The sequence below is a fragment of the Carassius carassius genome, chromosome 41 (assembly GCF_963082965.1).
Source record: "Carassius carassius chromosome 41, fCarCar2.1, whole genome shotgun sequence".
In the NCBI taxonomy this organism is placed as follows: Eukaryota; Metazoa; Chordata; class Actinopteri; order Cypriniformes; family Cyprinidae; genus Carassius; species Carassius carassius.
Window position 1 is genome coordinate 14517186 of NC_081795.1, and position 24118 is coordinate 14541303.

At 35.7% G+C, this 24118-nt stretch overlaps 1 protein-coding gene across 3 annotated transcripts in view; it reads right to left on the reverse strand.

The window, feature by feature from the left end:
- Positions 1 to 3971: 3971 nt before the first annotated feature.
- Positions 3972 to 24118, reverse strand: part of LOC132122823 (cell adhesion molecule 1-like) — a 172468-nt gene continuing 152321 nt past the window's right edge. For all 3 annotated transcript variants that reach the window (XM_059533264.1, XM_059533265.1, XM_059533263.1), the window contains 2 exons: positions 5079 to 5204; positions 3972 to 4993 (listed from right to left, as the gene is read on the reverse strand). In XM_059533264.1, coding sequence (XP_059389247.1) covers positions 4875 to 4993; positions 5079 to 5204 — 245 coding nt within the window. In that variant the 3' untranslated portion in view covers positions 3972 to 4874. The remainder of the gene's footprint in view (positions 4994 to 5078; positions 5205 to 24118) is intronic.

Sequence of the window (24118 nt, forward strand, 5' to 3'; positions counted from 1 at the left end):
TGCTTTATGAACATTAATACCTCTTTTTTATTAAGACAGTACTGCTCCATTTCTGTAAAAATGTATTTTCATGGTCAAATACAAAGTGTAATCGGGAACATGTAAATAGCTTTAATTACAAAGGAATACAAACTACAGAGATGAGACAAAATATCTGACATAAAACCTATGGAAACACTGAAGAATGGCTCTGATGGTACATGTTGTCTAAAAATGGAAAATGCATTGTAAAGGTACGCACTTAGATAAAGATTAACGTCTTAGATATATTTTCTTTAAATAAACCTATCATCTGCTTGCTGTGACCCATCTATAGAAAGTAATATGAACATTTACACAGTGCACAGCATCTGAAGTACAGATAAAACATGTCGAACATGCTCCATCCTGCATGATTTTTCGATAATAATTTAAAGTCTTTTCTTTCAGATATGGGGCATCACTTTTGCATTCTACCTGAGATGCAAAAAATGAATTCATGGACAGACCTGAGGCAGGGCAGAATCAAACCTACACCGAAGTTATGCTTGTCAGGTTTGGGCAGTTTTAGATGACTTACCATTTCACTATATTTTAAAGTAAACATTAGAAAAGAAAGGAAAGGGGTGATCTGGAAATAGGTTGGTGGAAACTCTCACCATGTTATAACATTTTGTAGTCCTTATTTAACATGTGATAGTTGGAAATACCATTACAATTACAGTATGATAATTGAGCGAAATCATATAGTATACATTTACAAATGACTTTTTTTTCACATGCTTGGAATGTCAATTGGGTGCATATATATATATATATATATATATATATATATATATATATATACACACATAGTTGATAAAAAATTTTCAATGTTTTTGAATAAGTCTCTTATGTTCACCAAAGCTTCATTTATTTGAATAAAATAATTTATTCCTGTGATGGCAAAACTGAATTGTGAGCAGTCTTCAATGTCAATTTCCTTCAGAAATCATTCTAATATGCTGATTTGATGTTTAAGAAACATTTCATATCATTATCAATATTGAAAACATTTAACATTTCTGTGGAAACCATGATACATATTTTTCAATAGACTGTTGAAAAGAACAGCATTTATTTGAAATTATAATAATTTTCTAACATTATAAATGTCTTTACTGTCATTTGTTTTGATCACAGTTTAATGTATCTTTAATGCAATTACTGTTACAATTTAATGCAACAAATAATAGTACTATTTAAAAAAAGAAAAATAAAGAAATAGCAAGCAGTGTATGACCTTTGGGCCAAAGTTTTTTTTAGGGGTCATAATTTAACTTTCATTTACTTCATTCTCAATCAGTTTAGTGTTGTAGGCGTTCAGAACATGATATGTTTAAATAAATCTGCTGCTGTATAAAAGCACAAAATTCTGTACAACATACAGTGACAATCAAAAGGAAAGTTTCTTTCCATATAACCAAGAATAATCAGTGGCCTTAGCTACAAGAGCCTCGCACGAATATACCATAATTTAATAGCGTTTTCAAATCTAAATAATGCTCACCTGTCAGATAGTATCAGGAATAACACTAAGAAAAACAAACAAAAAAATAACACTTGATAATACACAAATTCATGTAAACGCTATGACCAAACAATTTTGTCACAAGGATTTTACAACGTTAACCATACTCTCACCATAACTCCAAAATGCCCCCATGAAGTTAATCACAAAAATACGCATCTGTCCAACTGTCTAGGACGAAGGCCAAAGATATGAAACAATACCTGATATGAGTGTAATATTTCACCAACTATATACTAACTCTACAATAATGTAATAATTTCACGTTCTATACATATATAATACATTTAAGAGAGATAAAACATAATGTTTGTCCCAGTAAAAATGTTCCCTCGCATACATCACCTGAACATAAAGCAAGTTTGAGGAGATAAACAGAACATTCAGGACTCACTTTTATAAACGTTTGCATTATTGTAGAGTTATTACATTCAATTTGGCATCTACACATGAGCTGGACTGAAGGAATCGAGAATAAGATCGTGATGGAGGGCACAACTGTGAGTATGGCTTACAACATACAGGCTCCATCTATTTCATTTAGTACAAAATTATTTTTTTTATGTTACTATAAGAAGCGCACAGAAGCACTAACAATATTCTGAGAAACTCACTAACCTCGACCTCATACTGAGCCTACTGAATGAGAACAAGCTAAAAATGAAAGCTATTTTACACTCTGATAGATATGTTGTGTTTCGTAGGAAGGGACATCTTTGTGACGGCCTTCCTGTACAGCTGAGCAAGGAGCCGATCTGCTCTTCTTTGCTTTGGCATTCATTTTTAATGCTTGGGCATAATTACAATAAATTAGTCTGTGAGGGAAGCTGGTAAATGGATAATACAATACAAGCCGGAATGAATATCAAAACAAGCCGATTGTAATCACATACAGTATATCTAAGGAACAATTAGGACTGTCAATCGTTTGCAACATATGCTGATGAATTAATCAAATTAATTCAAATTAGGCACAGGGGGACAATACATTTTTTGTTAAATTTCCAAATCAATGAATATAAGTCAATCACCCTACAGTCCACTACAGTAAATTATTTTGGAGTTTGTCTGTCTTTCCGACAACAGGATTTCTCATTGTATTCAGTCTGTGATGTTTTGTTAAAATGCTAAATATTTTTGGCACCTCACGCCATGAGCACCATGTTTAAAGGCACCATGCACGTATATGAGTAGGTGAACTTAAAAAAAAGAAGAAAAAAATTCTCTCTCTCTCTCTCTCAATATATATATATATATATATTAGGGGTGTAACGGTACGTGTATTCGTACCGGACTGTTTCGGTACAGGGCTTTCGGTACGGTGCACGTGTGTACCGAATGACCGAATGCAATATTTTGTTTTGCGGAACATATACATTTTCGTGTTTTCAAACGAACATATTAAGTGGCGGAAGTCTCCGCGTTCAGCGCAAATCCCGCCCTGCAGCTGATTCTAAGGCTGGTGACACACTGGCTGCGTGGCGTTTCCGCTGTTTGTCAGTTGCGTGACACCTGCTTCGCGTTCTCTGTGTCTTTACACACCAGAATCGTGCCTGACACGGCGCTGGCGCGCTGCTGCTGCTGTAGGTGACATAGAGGGAGACCGCCGAGGTGCCGAGAGACCAGGATCTTGTCTTCACTACAACAATATCTATTCTTCATGTTGAGCATAAATATAAAGCCTACTGATAAAGAATACCGTCAACAGTATTGACGGCAAAATAGACCATGTTTGACAGGTGCAATATGCCAGTGTGTCACCGGCCTAAGGTTTTCAAAAGGCATCACGAGAGTGTGAACATCACTACAACTAGGAAAAAAACGATTGTAATTCAAACGCAGTTCACGTCGGCATTTAAACAGACCTTTGCTCTTAATTCCGATAGGTCCAACGCAATAACGAAAAACTAAAAACTGAAACTGTTCATGCTGCACTTTACACTTATATATATAAAAGTTATATATATTTTTTTTTACATATGAGCAGGTCTACAAGCTGGGATTGGTAATGCTGCACTGTAATCATAGTTATTTATTTATATTTTTCATTATATGATATTGGTTTGAGACTGAGAGTATTTTATTTAGTGGAGAACTTTGCAGCAGTATTTTATTTCTTATTCTTTTTTTATTTTATATATATTTTATTAAAAAGTATTTAAAAAAAAATACAAATTGTAAACAAATTTTAAAAAAAAGTTTATAGTAATAAACAACCTGCAGTTTAATGTTTGCATTTCTTTCCCTTACTGTACCGAAAATGAACCGAACCGTGACTTTAAAACCGAGGTACATACCGAACCGTGATTTTTGCGTACCGTTACACCCCTAATATATATATATATACAAATTATTAATTCATAAATATCATTACGTCTTTGGGGAGTTACATTACTTAAACTATAAATATATAAAAAAAAAATTGCATGTTGATTGCACCACATTTTTAGATAAAAACATAAACATTGCAGCAGTTTTGATATTTCTTTTCTTCTAAAAAATATAAAAATATTATGCCAAATAATAATTTAAATAAGTAAATAGATTGGACAAAAATGTGTAATGTCATTGACAAAATTTACGTATGGATCAGAGGCATTATTGACTTAATGCTATTTTTTTATATATATTTAATCGCATTGTTCAATTGACAGCCCTAATATCAGCACAAGCTGATTATAATCACATACAGTATACCTAATAAATAATGCTGCAACACAATACTGCTGTTGAATGCTGGTCACAACAAAAGTGGTTTCTATCTTCTTTAAGTCATTCTCTGCGGGACTAAGGAGAGCAACAGGCAATTTGTCAAATAAATTACTTGGAATCAATTCATGAAAACAACCCAAGCGATTATTCTGACAGAATCTTACATCGAAACTTTGTGTGTGGTTTCTTTCAGACCTGCAGACAGAACGACATTAGAGAGAGCGTTAAGATGTGCTGACAATTAAAACCAAAATGAAACGAAAATAAAATAACCGCGGGTTTGAACTGTTCGAGAGACAGTAGCTCGCGGGTGTCCTGATGAAAGTGGGAACTTCAGTAAGAACAGAACAAGGCACAAAATTCTTAGCAAATGTTTAAACTGAACAAAACCGGCCCCAGCAGGAGGTGTTGGATGGTGAAGCGGTCTAAAATTGAGCTCTCCTAGTGCTCTGCCATCCCACACCCCGTCCGTCTCGATGGCAGCACCTTCTCCTCACCGTCTCTTCAGCTGCACAGGTGTGAATCCAGCCTGATTGAATCCCACAACTCCTACCTCCCAACCCAGCAGTCCACAGTTTGCTGTTCAGCACAGGAAGCAAACGGGACTAGTCAGTTAAATGTAGTACTCCTTCTTGTCATCCGAATTGTTGTGTCCACCCTCTGCGTTGATGATGGCAGTGTCTGCGTCTGCGGCATCGTCCGCTCCTTTGGCTTCATGAGTAAAGTAGGTACCTTAAAACAGGAACATTTGTCACTTCCAGAGATAAAAAAACAACCCAAAATCAAGCTGAAGCTAAAATCGTGTCTTTTGATTTACCTTTGTGTCTTGCAAAATATCGTCCGAGAATAATCAGGAGACACAGCATGGCGAACACAACCACTGCGACAATGCCGCCGATGACGGCATGATCGATTTTCTGTGGTGCTCCATCTGCTCTTGAATCTGTATCAAAGAGAAAATCAAACGCAAAGATATAAAGGCACCTTGAGCTGTTTGTTGTTGGTTAGGGATTCAGAGTGAGATTCGCTGCAAAATGTTTTTATTCTGCTTTAAACAAATTCATTAATGCCATCCCCTATATATATTTACAGTCATCCAGATTCAAATCAACACAAATAAAAATCCCCCTTTCTGTGAATCTGGCAGACTCTTGTTTGTGACATTTCCTGTAAATGTGTAAGTAGCATGATACAGACTAGCACATATTCAAACACAGTTTGTTTGGTTTGATCCTGTAACATCGGCTGTCTGAGTCAACACTGACTCTGGGGAGAAAAAAGTTGCCAGCCTGAGCTGGTTTGAATGAAATAAATCATAGATAGCATACTTACACTTTAAAATGTGTGGAAAAGAGAGAATAGTTCTACCAATCATGGTAAAACACCCAATGTGCATTTATAAGGACTGGCTTTTTTGCTCACCTAGGCTGCATTTATTTGATCAAAAATACAGTAAAAACTGTAATACTGTGAAATATTATAATTCAAAACAACTGTTTTTTTATTTGAATATATTTTAAAATGTAATTTATTCCTATGATGATAAAGCTGAATTTTCAGCATTCATTACTCCATTCTTCACATGATCCTTCAGAAATCACTGTAAAATGCAGATTTGGTACCCCCAAATCAGCAACCTGATGCTTTTAGCATTTTATTTTTTGATTTATTTAGACAATTTACTAGTGCATGCTGGTGCATTTCTCCATTTATGTAGCAAATTAACTTTATCTTAGTTTTTGGTGCAGTGGCTCATATAGTTGAAGACATGCTTTTTGTGTGTGTGTGTGTGTGTGTGTGTGTGTGTGTGTGAGAGAACAGACAGAAAATAAACCCTGCACACATTCTAATTACACATTAAGTTCCCTGATGAAGTGCCTAGCAACCAAACCACAAGAAAGAATGTAGACCTGAGAGCAAGGACTAAAAATTGCCTCAACAGAGCCCAGACTATATTCCCCTCAATATTACTTATTCAGCTTTGTAATCAATAGCCTTTCATCATCAGGCATAAGAGCAACAGAAGCAGCCCTGTTCCATTTAAAGAGCTAAAGCTTCAGTGACTGAACTACAGTTTTTCATCAAACCGCACCTGATCCACAATCAGCATTGTTTGAATTTAATAAGAACATGTATGGCTCTATCTAATTAGCCTACCTAAAACTTTAAATGACTGAATACATGTCAATGCTGTCAACAGCATGAAAACAAGATCTTTTGATAAACCTGTTTTTGCCTGCAGCAAACCAACAGATCCAGCCCAGCAGGATGATGCCGCTTTGATATGAGCCACAGAGGTTTCTGCATTGATATAGCACAGGGAAGCCCTGCATTGCATCATGTTGCACCAGAGGCACCTCTCATGGCTCTGGCAGCCTGTTCCCACTCTTCCAGTGCTAATTAGCATGAGACTAGGAATGAACACAGTGGAGAAGAGCACTGTCACATTCCATTCCCTCCGCAGTATCGCCCCTCCCTCTCTCCGCCGGTTCTGCCCCTCCTCCACCTCCTGCCTCCTGTATGACACCAGCAGATAAATTAGGTGTCCGGGGGCATGGATATCTTAGCCTGCGAGAGGAAATTTTGGGGTGAATGCAATATTCAGTGACTAATAACGCACACGTGTTATGGAAAGCTCATGTTAGCATTTAAGGCAAGACAATACAGGCAAAAACAGTTTTTTCAGGCATTGGTCAATTTTGAGGTTTGGGGCTATTTGGCTTTTCATACTACGTTCATTTAGAGTAGTGGGAAGAAAACATGCAAAATACACTTTTAAATGTTTACTGTATAGTTGCATCTATATATTTCAGTTATGGTGCATATCTTTAAAGGCCATTTTCTCAAAAAGATTTTTTTTCTTCTCATGCAGTCAGAAATCTCTTCACTTCAGTAGCACTTATATACATGGAACTGTAAGTTTATTCCCATCTATATTCTGAAGGTTTGAGTCAGGGGTTTGTTTATATTTATAGGCTTCATTCGATATTCTGATTTCTGTTCTGGAAATGTATACAAATTAGTTCATTTTTAATTAGATGCTTCATTTGCATATTTCGGTCAAATATAAATAAATAAACAAACATTTTTTGTAATACAATTTTTCTTTATATATTTATTGTTTTTCATGCAATCATTCAACTGGGGTTTAGTTTACCCAATTCACTTTGGGTGTCTTGCCTTAAAGGAATACATCACCCAAAAATTTAAATTTGGTTAAAATTTACTCACCCTCAGGAGTTTATTTCTTCATCAGAACGGATTATCAGACTCTCATTCTGACGGCACCCATTCACTACAGAGGATCCATTGGTGAGCAACTGATGTAATGCCAAATATCTCTATATCCGTTCCTGAGAACAATCAAACTCATTTATATATTGGATGGCCTGAGGGTGAGTACATGTTCTGCACAATTGTAGTTTTGGGTGAACTGTTCTTTTAAGATGTGACCTCCCGACCCAACCTGCCATTTCATAATGTGTATTCTGGACTTGGGAACTACGGGTCCAAACGTCACTGCGTTAAATGGCACACGGTAGTCTTTACAAACCATTCTCGTGTTAAACAGTCGGTGGGAAACGAGTGGGATTTCTTGGGAAATAAAGAGGACTTTTGCCTGATTTACAGCTGGGTGAGGCGGGAGGGAAGACTTATGCACTGCTACAGGGCTAGAGAGCTCATGTTTTATGAGGCTCATTCTGCATCTGTGCTGAAGTGACTAATTAAACTGCAGGCCACTGTCATTGCAGCAGCTGCGGACCAAAGTGGAACGGCCAAGCAGTCGTATATGAGAATATGAGGCTTATGCATGACGGGCCGATATAGTGTGGTAGTCTTATAGACTTTCTGTATATTTCTGGCATTTGCCGCTAAAAGGCACTTCAAAAAGTAATCAGGGAAATCTTCAGGAACAGAGCTCAGAAATCTGTTCACCGGCCCACTTTTATTGGATTTTTAAATCTAGATTTGAGTTACTGCACAGGTCATTCCCTGGAGTTTCGTCTTAGGGCTACGAGAGAAAGCCACACTGATGAAATGAAAACGGAAATTTCTTTTTAAACGAATCACAGCTCACCCAAGGACACCTAGGCGAAACAATGTGGCTAAGAAACGTAAATCACACGGCATTTAACTGAGGCACGGAATGACAGATTTTCTGCTGGTGAGAAGATTTAAAAAGGAAAAACATTAAGGAGAGTTTGAACCTGAACTAGTTCGGATCTGGGTGAGAAAGGACAACAGTCCCGGGGTACAAAGGGAGACCTTTCCAAACAAAGATTGGACCCTGAGCATGCGGAACCTTTGAAGCATGTTTTCCTGATAGAGTCTCTAAACTGAGCTAGCAGGCCACAGGGGTGACAAAGACATTTGCTACTATCTTCGACTCTCTGTGAGCTAAATCACATTCACATAGTGAAGTCAGCGAATGCAAAGCGCTGCCAAAATGTTCTAAAAGCAGTCCGCTACTTGCCACAAAGCATATGGCTGGTGACATTTTCCCCCTGAATTGTGTAGATGGAAGGATAAATATGCCAAGTTTCCATAGCAGACGTCTACAGTGTGCTGGTGAGAGGCCTTTTCATATCAAACTCACAGCCATTCTGCTTTTCTGAGTGACTTGCTGCATGCAACTGGCTTGGTTTGTAATCACAAGGAAACATTAGTCGACTTCAAATGATAATTTCCTTTGCATCGCAATCAAAGCGGAAAACTCTTGATCAGAGAGAAAGCTGCTTCCGTGCGATCCCTTCCCTAAACCACTCAAATGGAGCGCATCCTTTACGTCTGAACCCCACCCCCCCCAAAAAACGGGCTCAGAACCAGGGAGACTGTAGATGTGTCGTTTACTTCACAAAGAAAAGAAATGGCATCTTTGATAAAATCAGCCAGACTTATTTTGGCACCTCGCCGCCTGCTGAGCTATCTTTGGCAATTGGACTAAAGAAGTGTTGTAGTTATGTAGCGTTTTACAAGTAATGGGAAATGTGGCACTTTCACTGAATCCCTCTATTTCTGACCTTTATTTTGGCATTACGCTGATGCATTATTACTGGCTGAAGAGCTCTTTAGTACTGTTGACATGGGTGATGATAAGACTCTTAGCTACAGTGTTTTTGGTTCTTTAAATCTCTATTTACTATTGGTTTAAAACGCCATATTTTTATGTTACATGGCTGTCCACTACCTCATACAAAAAGACACATTCGAAATAAACATCAGAAATTCCAACATTAGAAATTATTTTTATTTTAATTTATAAATTATACTGATATCATTTACCAATATTGTTCATATTATATCATATTATATTGTTTAACATTGTATTACATATCGTTTATCATCAATAATACATACAATAAAATATATACACAAAGGTTATCTACATTAATTGCAGAACCCAACACTTACAAATATTTTTCCCTTTTAAGCATTTACTGAATGTTAAATAAATAAATGCATGCACGTTACACAACTTTTACAAGTTAGCCATCAACTTTTTTCTTTAAGACTGATTTTAAAAAAAATTTATATTATTATCCTTGTTAGTACATACACATGTACACACAAGACATATATTTACACAATAAGTAAGTTACACAAGTCTATGCTTATTATATGATATTAAATTTGTAAATTTAATATTTATAAATATTACATTTTATAATTTTACCATTTAGAAATTGTTTTCTTAAAAAAGTGCATATACTAAATATATATATATATATATATATATATATATATATATATATATATATATATATATATATATATATATATATATATATATATGTTCAGAATATATGAGATGTCCATGAATAGTTCCATCTTCTTTAAATACCAAACCACAAACATCAAAACATCTAATATAATAATAATTTTATTATATTATGCTTTCAAAAATGTGGTTTGTCAGGATTCATGGCTTTAATTTATTCTAGATTTTGTCTTGTTTTATTCAGATCTTTTGCTACCTGCTCAGTGAAAGCTGTGCAGTAAACAGAATCCCTTGTTGCTATGTTATGCAAGTGTCTAGCAAGGACATTAGTGTGAATATCTCCACAAAATATAATGCAGAAACAGTCACACACACTTATTTAATTAAACTTGACAAATACATGCACAAATTGTGAAATAAATCCAAAGTAATGAATTCAGTGTTACTGGCATCACAATGTGCAAAAAATAACAGCTTCAAAAAGAAGATTGGCATGGCTGCCTCTGCTCATATCTAAAAGCAAAAACTCTGCAACTTTTTGCACCATGTGCAATATGCATAATGAATGATAGGGCTATTAAGAAGAGCATGTAGGATGTGTATTCCACATCTGGCTCTGGCGTACATTATCACTAACATGCAAACAAGTCCCACAGCATTAGCACAGCTAAAGCCTCAGATTACCCTCCTCAGATGAGTGTGCTATAACCCACATTCACTGCCTGACTGCTGCCTGCTGAATGAAGGCAAGACAAGGCTGGGAATGTTCAGAGACTCAATGTAAATAGTCGACTCATTTTACTTTTTAAACTCACTGTAATAAGTGCTAGAAATAAGGCTGAAGCCACGGATCATCTCAGTGGATAAGTCTCTACACTCAGTGTATAACTGAGGGATCTTCATAGATAATGTTACAGCTGCAGTGCTGTTAGATTGTTGATCAGTGTTGAGTTGTAACTAAGTAAAAAAATAGTGAGTTAAATGAACTGAAGTATTACAAGCCTGCTAAAAGAAAACTATTCTACAACAGCCTGGTTTGGTTTTAGTTACCCTTACGCAAAAGAAGTTTATTCAAGTTTGCTATTAGTATACTTCTTTTAAACTAAAAATAGGAAAGTGTGCTTCCTATTAATTGCAAAAGAAAAAAAAGAGGTCAGAGCAAGATTTATTTTTTGATTAGATATTTTTTAGAATGGAATACCAATTAAATTTTCACAATAAGACCAGAAACATACTGGAGTCGATTCTCAGTTCTCAAAAGTCCCGGGAACCAATGTTCTTTATGTGTTTTTTTTGCCTTCAAGTGATTTAACATTTTTAGTTTTTCACTAACCACGCATAAACATTTTTTTTCTCAAAAACACAATCATGTACATACATGCTGCTCTCATATTATTACAGCCCAGTTTGTGCTGATTACAGTGAGATTAGACTTTAGCCATTTAGATGTTTATAAGGAACTGAAAAAAGCACAAATGTCAGGGCATGACAAAACTTCTCCAGGCCTCAAAAATACCCTTAGACCTCTACAATTTCAAAAATTGCTACAATTTCAAAAGAGTAGCTTGATTTAAGTTGATCTACTTAAATTTATGAGTAGTTAGAAAAGCTGTAATTTCAAAAGTGGTTTCACAAGTACAGTTGTTAATGCAGTAAAACACAAAACTGATCCACAGTCATGCTCATGAACACAAGTGCATGTTATTTGCTTGTCATTATGCGGAAAAGATTAGTTTACTGTTTGCAATCGAGCTATATTAAAAAGACAAAACTGAATGGGTGAATATTTTGGAATACAATGCAATTCAAATAATCCTAAACACTGAAGCACATGCAAGACAATAAACACCTGCACAACTCAATTTGCTTTTGAAATCTCTCTCATGGGTCCATCTCATTAACACACAATTACCTCTCAGACAAAGCAAGATAATGACAAACAGCGAAGAGTTCAGCGCTCCTCTTCTCACATTCACAATGGAGAAAAAAAAGTTAAACTCACATCGGCTAATGCTTGTTTTGGTTTGATTTCAGATAACAGTTGATTCATCACAGCTGCAGACTGCGGTGGTCTGCATCGGGAAATAAAATGTCATTTTTCATTGATGTGCCGTGTGAGTAGTGTTTTATTATGGCAGAATTCTGACAGTAGAGTGATAGAAAGAGAACTAAACATTGACACTGACGTTGTCACAGGAGAGCGATGAGTACATTCATCCTTCATTGATTCTCTGCAGTTGCGTTCCCTCTGGAGGCTATAGACACTTCTGCAGGAACCTCTTCAACAACAAGAAAAAACTTCACCAATAACTGACGGAATCCATCTTTGCTCACTCACATAGTGTGCAGCATTTTGCTAACCGTAGAGTCAAATTAAACCAAATATTGGTGAAAATATATAAATGATTAAATTAGCATGAATTCATGTTTGGATCTACTGGTTTGGTCTTTTTGACCAGCATCCTTTTTTTTCTGAAGCTAGTTGGCCAAAGAAAGTATTGCTAGATAAAACCAACATGAAATCCAGTTTACAGTATGTTTCTGGTCTTACTGTGAAAATTGAATTGGTCTGTCATTCTAAAAATTATCTAATCAAAAAAAAAATCTTGCTCTGACCCCTTTTTTTCTTTTGCAATTAAAAAATTTAAGGAGATCTGAGTTCAAATCTTATACAGTATACAGTATATATAGGGGCACAACTGCACATTTGCTGAGGGGTATGCAAGATCAGTGTTGGTGCCCTCCTGTTTTCTAGCCCCTGACACTAACTCCTGCAGAAAACTTTCTGCAAGTAGATGACCAAAAGCTCATTAAACAGCATGTGGATGAAAAAGATACTAGCTCACCAGGGGTGAAAAAAATGACAAAAAAAAGGTGTGTTGTATAACATCCCCTTTAACTCCAGAAGGCAGACCCCAGACAGTAGAACACTTCTGTTTCAAGTTTTTTTTTTTTTCAAACAAATAGAATTGCTCACTTTTTAGTTATTTTTGGAGGGATTTTCAATATATATCAGGGCTCTGAACCGGTTCAAGGAACGAAAACAAACAGAAATGAACAAAATTGTGACCAGAACAGAACCAGAACCAGAAACTAAATCAAATTTTACAGTTCCAAACAGAACTGAAAATTTTAAATGGCTTTAGTTTATCTGAGGATAGTTTAAGATGAATTCAACAGATCACACACACCTGCAGCGCTTCTGTGAATGGAGAAAATCCTATAGGATTACATAAAAAGGAATAGGCATATACACTAAATATTTTGCTTAAATCATATTGACAGATCAACGAAATGAAAGAAAAATTGTGCTAAATTGTTGACGTGTTCCAAAGTTTTCGGACAAGAAAGCGAAACAGCAGAGAGTAGTTTTCTTTATTTTGCAAAAGCTTTACAGTTTTAATTATTTTGCAAAACTTGACAGTTTGACAGATGTTGCGTTCAGCATTACCCCGCCTCACTGTGCTGATATAGCCGATGTGAAGGATGATGTTTTATGTCGATGAAAGTACAAACACTTTATAATAAATAATATTTTATTATGTATACAAACTAAGATGCGGAGTGTATGCAAAGTACTGCCATTACTGTCTAGAGTGCGTGGAATGGTGCACTGTGATTGGTTGAAAGGCTATATCGTAATCTGCAAAAAAGGGAGACTGGCGCATGTCGTGGTTTGGAAAAAAGGGAGAAAACATAATCTAATAACTCTTTAAATATCGCATTTTTGCATAAAATTTTAAATTGACTTTTCAATACTGACCAAATACAATACTGATTTTGGCAGAAACTTCTTTTAAAATGCCATTTATCTCATTTTGGAAAACTCTTTACACACACACACACACACACACACACACACACACACACACATACATAAATATTATATATGAAGTTATTCATATTTTCGTGCATTTTTATATAAAAACACTATTTAAAATTCACTTTAAGAACATCTGCATTTCTTCATTTTTACTTATAAAGATAACTCATGGAAAACGGGTCCTGCTTCAGTGGATGATTTCTGCCACCTGGTAGAAAAACAAAATTTATTAAATTGAATTTCATTAAATTCCCCCGCTGGCCACTAGATGTCAGCTTAGGATCCCTCATTGTCTCATTTAACATTTCCACTACATAATATAGCTTTTGCTTTTGGATTTATATTTAGACATTATAAAATCACTGAAGTATGAAGTAGCAAGTTTTTAAAAAAACTCATCAGATCTACTTGAATCACACAAACAGCCTATTTTAAATTCAAAACAGCAAATTTTGTCAAAAGGTGGCTATAGTTTGTATCCTTGTATCCTTCTCATTTTATCTCAAATGTAAATCAAACGCCTATTCACAAACATATTGTGACTTAACTTTCTGAGCAATAGATACACACTTTAACTGATATAAACATTGATCACTTATTTGCCCTCTTAGGCAACAAAGACAAATGTTGAATGACTTCATGACTTACAATAAAATAAATAAATAATAAAGAATAGGGTAAGCTTGCCAATTTCTGTTAGTTCACTTGTACAGTGCTTTATTTTAATGCATTGTTTTTCTTTTCTGTTCTGTGCCCCAGATTGTTTCTCTCCTCTATTCATTTTGGTCATGTGACTCTGTCTGTGACAGTAATGTGTCGGAGGGTCGTGAAGTCGTGGCCTAATGGTTAGAGAGTTGGACTCGCAATCGAAAGGTTGTGAGTTCGAGTCCCGGGCCGGCAGGAATTGTAGGTGGGGGAGTGCAAGTACAGTGCTCTCTCCACCCTCAATACCGCGACTTAGGTGCCCTTGAGCAAGGCATCAAACCCTCAACTGCTCCCTGGGTGTCGCAGCATAAATGTCTGCCCACTGCTCCGGGTGTGTGCTCACAGTGTGTGTGTGTGTGTTCACTGCTCTGTGTGTGCACTTTGGATAGGTTAAATGCAGAGCATGAATTCTGAGTATGGGTCACCATTCTTGGCTGAATGTCACTTCACTTTAATAAATAGGCCTACATTTTTTAACTCATTAAAAAAAAATAAAAACCATTGAATACAAATGTTATATATTATATTATTTTTAACAACTAAGCATTTGATTATTTATAAGGTTTTATTATAGAAGATTTTCACACAATGATTTTGGCAAAATTGCGACTCCCGTGAGCAGCACCCCTATTTGAATTTGAATTTGAATTAAATCTTTATTTCGAACAATTCATAAAATGATAATAAAAATAAAAATGACAGCAATTCGTAAGAAATATCCATATAAATAAACAAAAATAAATAACATAATAATCAACCTGTTCGAAAAGGGATAGGTAGAAGCCCTAGGCTTATCAAGACCTACCCCCAGTAACTACCCAAACCAATTCACAATCGAACAAGAAAAATCAACATAACATTTTAAATAATACAACAAAAAAATACTAAATTAAAATAATGCGTTATCTTAATATTAAGATGAAGAAAAAAGCATGTACAAAAACCATTATCAAGCATTCTTTCCCACCATAATGAATTATCATTCACCCTCTCCATTTCTATACTTATCAAGCATAAAACTTTTGTACCTTTTTTTAAATTGCAACATATTAACACTTTGTTTGATTGAACTGCTCAGACCATTCCACAGAAGCACCCCACAAATCGAAACACACATACTTTTGAGTTTTGTCTATGTCCTATGTTGACTCAAATTTAAATCCCCTCTCAAGTTATAACCCCCACACTATCTGTAAATAACTGTTGTATGTTTCCAGGCAACTGTTTATTTATTGCTTTATAGATTAATTGAGCGGTCTTAAGTTTAACGAGATCTTTAAACTTTAAAGTGTGCAATTTTAAATATAGAAAATTAGTATGCGTTAGTGTGTGTGTGTAACATCTGTATTAAACCAATAAAAAATACCCACTGAACATTTTAATTTGATGGAAAAACAAAAACAGATTTGACATGATAACTCTGTTTGCGTTCCATGAAAAAAAAAATCATCCTACCCATACCCTTAAAAAAAAAAAAAAAAAAAAAAAATATATATATATATATATATATATATATATAATAAAACTTTGCTCACTTTGCAAAAGCCGTTTTCACATAAAGCTGACATTTAAATGGATATATAATAATAATATCATTAAAAAATACTAGAACTTCTCTGTGTTCTTGCGTTCTTGCATTGACAAATGGATCTTGTGTAAATAGCTAAAACATATATTCATTTATTTAGCTTTTTGGAAGTGCATTTTAAAATAATGCTGAGGACACCAGCATCCATCCAAACTACAACATTTACATGATATTATTGTTTTGAGCAGATGCTTTCTCACCAAGGTGACCTACAACAAACAATAAGGCACTAACGCAACAACATAATTCACACCGAAATTGGTGAGGTAAACACCAAACAAAATCTCCCTAGATTCAACTCTTCTTCTTTCTTGACAATTTAGAAGTAATTTCTTTGTAACAGGCAACTCCATCAAACTATTTTGGCCTTCTCCACTACTGCTCTCCTAATGTCTAAAACCGCAGCGTATTTCACCAGACAGCAGAATTACTCTTGACAGAGAGCAAAGACCTAAATGAACACATAAACAAATAAGAAGTATACGAGGGGAATGTGAAGAGAGCTCTGCGCGCTCTTGAATCATGATGATGTCATGATGGGGGCTGTAAGCTGTGCTGGCACTCAGGTGAACACTGCCAAACAGACTAAATTACAATCCAGGTACACTGACTTGACTCCGTGCCATGAATTACTCATCTTCCCTCCATTTGCGCCCAGCACTCATTTGCTCTCGTGCAGCATATGTGCTCCGTGTCTGAGTGGCTTGCAGACAGTCGTGGCCTCAGCCGCTCGGCTTGCTGCTCCCCGTCGGCAGACAGGCGTAATTAAAACCACACTGCTAAATGGGAGCTCAAATGGTCGCAACCTGTTTGTAACGGCAGAACAAGTTTCACTGAAAATTAATCACCTGAGAAAACGGCAAACTGTGCTATGATAAAGCTGAAAGCACTTCAGTTAAACCGCACTGACAGAAGGTACTCGGCCATGTCTAATATGACTAGTTATGGTTAACCAACCCTCTTATGTAAATGGATACCTTGCAAATGGTTGCTTTCCTTAATATTATCTTGGCAGTTTATTCCAGAATGTTGCAGGCTGGACTCGAATCTGCATCTTCCTCATGAGCACCATGGCTGAACGTCCATGATTCAAGTCTTTTTGCTACTTTAAGCACAATGTTTAAACTATACTATTATTTTCTAAGCAAAAGTCAATTATAATTATTAACAGAAGACGTTTGTTATGTATTGGATTGGCATTGTAATTTTGAGAGTCACTTTAATTTTAATGTGCTTGAACCACCAACTGTTATTTTACCCAGAAAGTTGGCAAAGAGGTATAAATTCATAATGAAGGTGCACTAGGCAACACAGGGAGAAATGTAGCTTATAGTATTCAATGAAGGTCAGAATAAATAAGTAAAAACAATGTGAAAAAATAATATACATGCAATCATAAACATTACAATCGGGATGGGATTCGATTTCTTATGAGAAAAGAGTTATTTGCTCTGTTATTTTTACTGTTGTGTGAGAAAAATACTGACATGTTTGATTCAGATGGGTTTAAAATAAATAAAAAGAAATACTCCCAAAATAAATAAATATTAGAAGTTGTTGCCTTGGCGGCTAACTGTTGAAGTACTAAAACTATAAAATAATATGAATAAAAGTAAAAATTAACTAAATCATACAAATTTTAATTAAATAACTAAGACTTTAAAATTAAAATTAAAAAAAAAATATTAATATAAAAGATAATTCAAATGGTTCATAAAAATGTTAATAGAATATAAATAATAGAAAAAATATTGTGGTATTAACATCCTCAGGGAAAAAAAGTAGTCCTGTTTGATTAGGGTAAAAGATTAACATCAATAAATATAATTTATCATTGTCATAGACTGTAAATTAAACGCTATGTTTATGAATAAGCCTTAAATATGTTTAATCAAATCCCTTTACTAATATCACATATGGATGATATCTTAAATTCTCCCAAGAGAACTGTACTCACAAATCCCATGACACATGTTAGCTTTCTGAACGGAAATGAACCCTGGAGGCTTTTAAAATGTACCGAATACATTAAAACAGTCTGCTCTGAATATATAATGCATTATCTAGATATACTTTGGATATCCAGAACAAAATTCTGCACTTTAATTGCCTGAAATACTAAATTAAATGCATGACACCCAAACATCTGCTACCAGACACAGCTACCTGCAGGCCAACCTCAACTCAGCATTGAAAAAAAAGGAACCTGTGAATAAAATGAATTGGCATAGAAAATGTTACTAATCAGATCCATGTGTCAGTAGCGACTCACAATCTGGACTGTTATAAAAAGAAAACATAACTAAGAAAGAATCACACAACAACTTCCTGAGGAAAAAGAGAGACGGTTTACCTTAGACAAGGGTTCACCATTATCCATCATCAGTGTATCTCAAAATCACACCTTTTCTGTCTAGAAATTAGCTTCCTCCTCACCTGAGGGATCTAAATCCCTATCTGCAGGAAATCTGCTCGGACTAGAAATAGACAGCCGGAGCAGATGCTGTGAGGTGAGTTCCCAGAATTGGGTTTTGTAAAAGCACTGGGGATTTGATCTATTTGTCTGGTTGAAGCCAATGTCCTCAGAGTACAGGTGATTGGTCTCTCTGGGGCAAAAAACTTTGTGTAAGTATTAAACACAGGACAAAAGCCTGTCTAAATTGTGTGCTCGCTGAGCCCTGGGGCTTTTTGGGAAATTAAATAAACAAATTGCAGAGGCAGGTACTGTAAAAGATTTTTGGTTCCTGAGATGTTTAAATAACTATGTGTACTTCACCGTGGCATTTGCTCCTCCTCCATAGAAAACCATATTTAGGCCTTGAACTGTTGCCTGCTGCCTGTTGCCTGTTGCTAGGCTACACAGTTAGGGATTGAAAATAAAACACTTATCAAAAAAGAGAAAAGTGCACTTGGGGTCTGAAAGCATAATCTGCGAGAATGAAAGGCTACTGTAAATGTCTCACGTACCAGGGACAAAACCAAAAGAAGGATGTGCTGACACCGGTAAAGAAACCTCAATTAAAATCAAGTATGCAGAGGCTTCAATGAATAGTGTGTTACTCAAACACTAAACATTACTGTACTTGAATGACAGCACAATGAAACTGAAAAACGCTGATCTGCTTATATATATATATCTATATCTATATATCTATATATCTATATCTATATATATATATATCTATATATATATATATATATATATATATATATATATATATATTTAGTACAGACCAAAAGTTTGCACACACCTTCTCATTCAAAGAGTTTTCTTTATTTTCATGACTATGAAAATTGTAGAGTCACACTGAAGGCATCAAGGGCTATTTGACCAAGAAGGAGAGAGATGGGGTGCTGTGCCAGATAACCTGGCCTCCACAGTCACCGGACCTGAACCCAATCGAGAAGCTTTAGGGGTGAGCTGGACCGCAGAGTGAAGGCAAAAGGGCCAACAAGTGCATTTCAGGTGACTACCTCTTGAAGCTCATCAAGAGAATGCCAAGAGTGTGCAAAGCAGTAATCAAAGCAAAAGGTGGCTACTTTGAAGAACCTAGAATATGACATATTTTCAGTTGTTTCACACTTTTTTGTTATGTATATAATTCCACATGTGTTAATTCATAGTTTTGATGCCTTCAGTGTGAATCTACAATTTTCAGTCATGAAAATAAAGAAAACTCTTTGAATGAGAAGGTGTGTCCAAACTTTTGGTCTGTACTGTATATATATATATGCACACACACACTCACACTTCTACAAGTGTTGAACAAAGAATTAATAAAAATTACACATACTGTAACGATTCCATTGCATTTTAATTGTATTTCCTTAATTTGTAAAACAAATGAGTCTTAAAATTCAAATCTAAATTGCATCCTGATCAATCTATCCATTGATCCATCAATCCATCCATCCATCTATCTATACATACAAACATTATTACATTATAATAAGTTTTATGTATATTTGTTTTTGATATTATACGAAAAAATTATATTATATATTAAATAATTGAACTTTAATTTTCACCACAGAATACTGGGTTTAATATTACATAATAATATAATTACTTGCGTTTTGTCACATATTAACATAACAGATAATTCCAAAATAATGAAATTCTTGTGTGGTGATTTTTTATTTATTTAAATAAATTTCATCATCCTGTCATTCCAACATCCTGTAATATCAAGTTTACATTTTTGAACTTAAAGGATACCAATTAATAAATTCAGAATTTTCACAACCACAGGCTTTTTATTTTTCCACTCATGTATATATTGAGATGATAATAAAAGGCCTAAAACTCACTGAAGCCTGTGATTCGAGACTTCGAGACCTCCTACAGCTCACCATTAGGCATGAAGGGAAATTACAAGACATACGATAATCACTTATCCTCCCCCGTACACAACAAACTAGAAGCATTTCAAAACACGATCGTGCACATGCACTCGGTGGCACTGCGGCACGATGACGCACTGGGTCTTCTCATCAGCCCCTGATGCCAGTTCATTCGCCCATTATTTCCCCCACTGAAAGAACAATCTCCCAGTACTGAATTGATTCGTGGGCTCTCAGCGTGTTTAAGCAAAGTGACATTCTCACACATGTATGACTGCAGCATGATTGTAGACTGTGATATTAATGTGGGCTATGAGAGCGCACATGAAAGAGCAGGAGCAGCAGGAGCGCAGAGCCGGCTCAGATTTATGCAAGAGGGGCTCTGAAAAGGCTCTGAGCACGCTGGCTGTCTGGGCTCATGAGCAGGACAGAAGGGGGAAAGAGCGTGCATGCAAAACAAGATGAGATGAAAATAAACAGGACAAACAACAAACACAGACTGGGCAAAGCACACGGATGCAACAAAAAAACAAAACAACATGCTGCAACTTCACAAACAGCAGTGTATAAAGCTTTAGCGTTGGGGACAGGAGGGGGAAAGATGAGCTTGGTGGTTTGCTTGGCTGCGTGAACGTCCAGCCAAAAGGTGGCTGTTCAATGTCAATAGAAACACAGGCATGTTTGAAATGGAATTTTGCATACTGCACGCTATGCTATATAATATGTGAAATAATACACATTATATAATTCAAATCCTCCCTCTGTTATGTGATTGAAAAAGAATCTAGAATTTTTATTTTATATTTGTGATATCAGTCAAAAAGCAAAAATTACTATTTTGATTACATGGATAGAACTGTAGAATGATAGAATGATCAAACAATATAGAGACAGACAGAAATACAGACAGAGCCTACATTCTGCAGAACATCTACATGTATCATTTAATGAGAGCATTGGAGGGTAAAATCCAAATGAAGGGTTTTTAGCCGTCGTGCCGCATGCCGTAACCACAGTGGATTCGGCTCTGAAAAAGACTGCATGGTGTGTGGCATTTTTCGTATTTGATGCCTTTCTTTGTTCTCCAAAAAAATCAACAGAGGAAACTTCTCTGAGGAGCTCATATGGGGTGACCAAAGGCAACATCTGGTACTGTGTTTTCACATCTGATTAGTAAAACTGCATCTGGTGGGAATTCACAGCGATTTACTCTATGAGTTACTGTGAAGCTTACTGTGTGATACCATGCTGTTACAAAGAATGATGCCTGATAATGAGTCACCGCTGTGCATTTCTTAAAAAAAAAAATTCTCTAATAGACTCCTTTTCCTTGTCAGAGTGTGCAATATGAGCCCATGAGATTTTGGGTAGAAGCCAAAGCAGACTGTGCGACATCAGCCGTCTTTTATGTCAGTCTTAGGGTTTTGGTCGCAATTGACAGGGTTGACTGGGCGTTTTACATTATCAACTCTGTCACATTCTGACACTTCTCAAGCCATTGTGCTAATGTTGAAGTCTGTCATGGCTTGATGAAAATGAATCTGAAAATTGATGAGTGAATTTGTAGGCTGTTTATTCAAAGCCAATTCAAGGTATTTACAATCATAACAGAAAGAGAACAATAGAATACAGTATATTGCATTTCATATAGACAAGCTACAGTAGCATCAATGTTCATTATACAGTGAGAACTTCATTTTCCTGCAAGATTCATTACAGTTAATCACAGTACAATTAGTTAATTAGGGCTTTTCCACTGTAGTCCAATTAACGAACAAATGACTCTCTGAAACCAACTCTTCTGAATCAGAACATACGGCGCAATGTAGTCGAACAAATGATTTAAGGAATCTGTCAAAAAGACCCATGAATTCAGAGGTTACTGTCTGAATTATTCTGAGGGATCCTTTAATGAACGAACTCCCTGAATCCATCAGAATGCTTACTAAATAAACATCAAATTATAGTTATTCTCAGAAATCGAATATTTTAATAAAATACATAAAAAATAATTCACAAGAAATGCAATTTAAAAGTTACCTAAACTTACAGAGCAGTTCCTGGATTATTTTGATAAAATACGTAATTATTTAATGTATAATATCAGAAATGTGATTTGTAGTTCCAGTTGGTTCAATGAGCAGTTTTTGGTTAAACAGCAACTGAATGCATGGTTTGGCCACTGTTGTTTACTTAAATGTTTCAAAATTAATCGTAAGTCATCATATTAACAGAATTGAATGCTTGTAAATCTGAAAATCTGATTTGGAAAATCTGAAAAATGAATGGTTGTTGTCATGGTGTAAAGAACAGAAACTGCTATTTGTTAATAACTGGAATCTTTTCTGGGAGCGTCCTAGGCTGTTTCGCGCTGATGGATTACACCCCAGCAGAATCGGAGCGGAGCTGCTCTCTGACAACATCTCCAGGACACTTCGCTCCATGTGACTAGTAAGACAATTCTCTAATAACTATTATGATGACTTTTGTTCCACCCGCTTAAATGATAAAAGTACTTGTGCTGTAAAAACTATTAAGACTGTGTCTGTTCCCCGAATAGTGAGGTCAAAATATAATGTAGGATCTAGAAAAAATCTTATCGTAATTAAACCAGAAAAATGTAAAGTAAATGAACAAAAACAATTTTTAAAGTTTGGGCTGATAAATATTAGATCACTCACACCCAAAGCAGTTATTGTAAATGAAATGATCACAGAAAATAGTTTTGATGTACTCTGCTTGACTGAAACCTGGCTAAAACCAAATGATTATTTTGGTCTAAATGAGTCTACTCCACCAAACTACTGTTATAAGCATGAGCCCCGTCAGACTGGTCGTGGAGGAGGTGTTGCAACAATATATAGTGATATTCTCAATGTTACCCAGAAAACAGGATATAGGTTTAACTCTTTTGAAATACTTCTGCTAAATGTTACACTGTCAGACATGCAAAAGAAATCTAATGTATCTCTTGCTCTGGCTACTGTGTATAGACCACCAGGGCCGTATACAGAATTCCTAAAAGAATTTGCAGATTTCCTCTCAGACCTTCTAGTTACAGTTGATAAGGCGCTAATCATGGGAGATTTTAATATTCACGTTGATAATGCAAATGATACATTAGGACTTGCGTTTACTGACGTAATAAACTCCTTTGGAGTCAAGCAAAATGTCACCGGGCCCACTCATCGTTTTAATCATACACTATATCTAATTATATCGCATGGAATCGATCTTACTGCTATAGATATTGTACCCCAATGTGATGATATTACAGACCATTTCCTTGTATCGTGCATGCTGCGTATAACTGATATTAACTATATGTCTCAGCGTTACCGTCTGGGCAGAACTATTGTTCCAGCCACCAAAGACAGATTCGCAAATAACCTGCCTGATCTATCTCAACTGCTATTTGTACCCAAAAATACACATGAATTAGACGAAATTACTGACAACATGGGCACTATTTTCTCTAATACATTAGAAGCTGTTGCCCCCATCAAATTGAAAAAGGTTAGAGAAAAACGTACTGTGCCATGGTATAACAGTAATACTCACTCTCTCAAGAAAGTAACTCGTAGTCTTGAACGCAAATGGAGAAAAACTAACTTGGAAGTTTTTAAAATTGCATGGAAAAACAGTATGTCCAGGTATAGACAGGCTCAAAAAACTGCT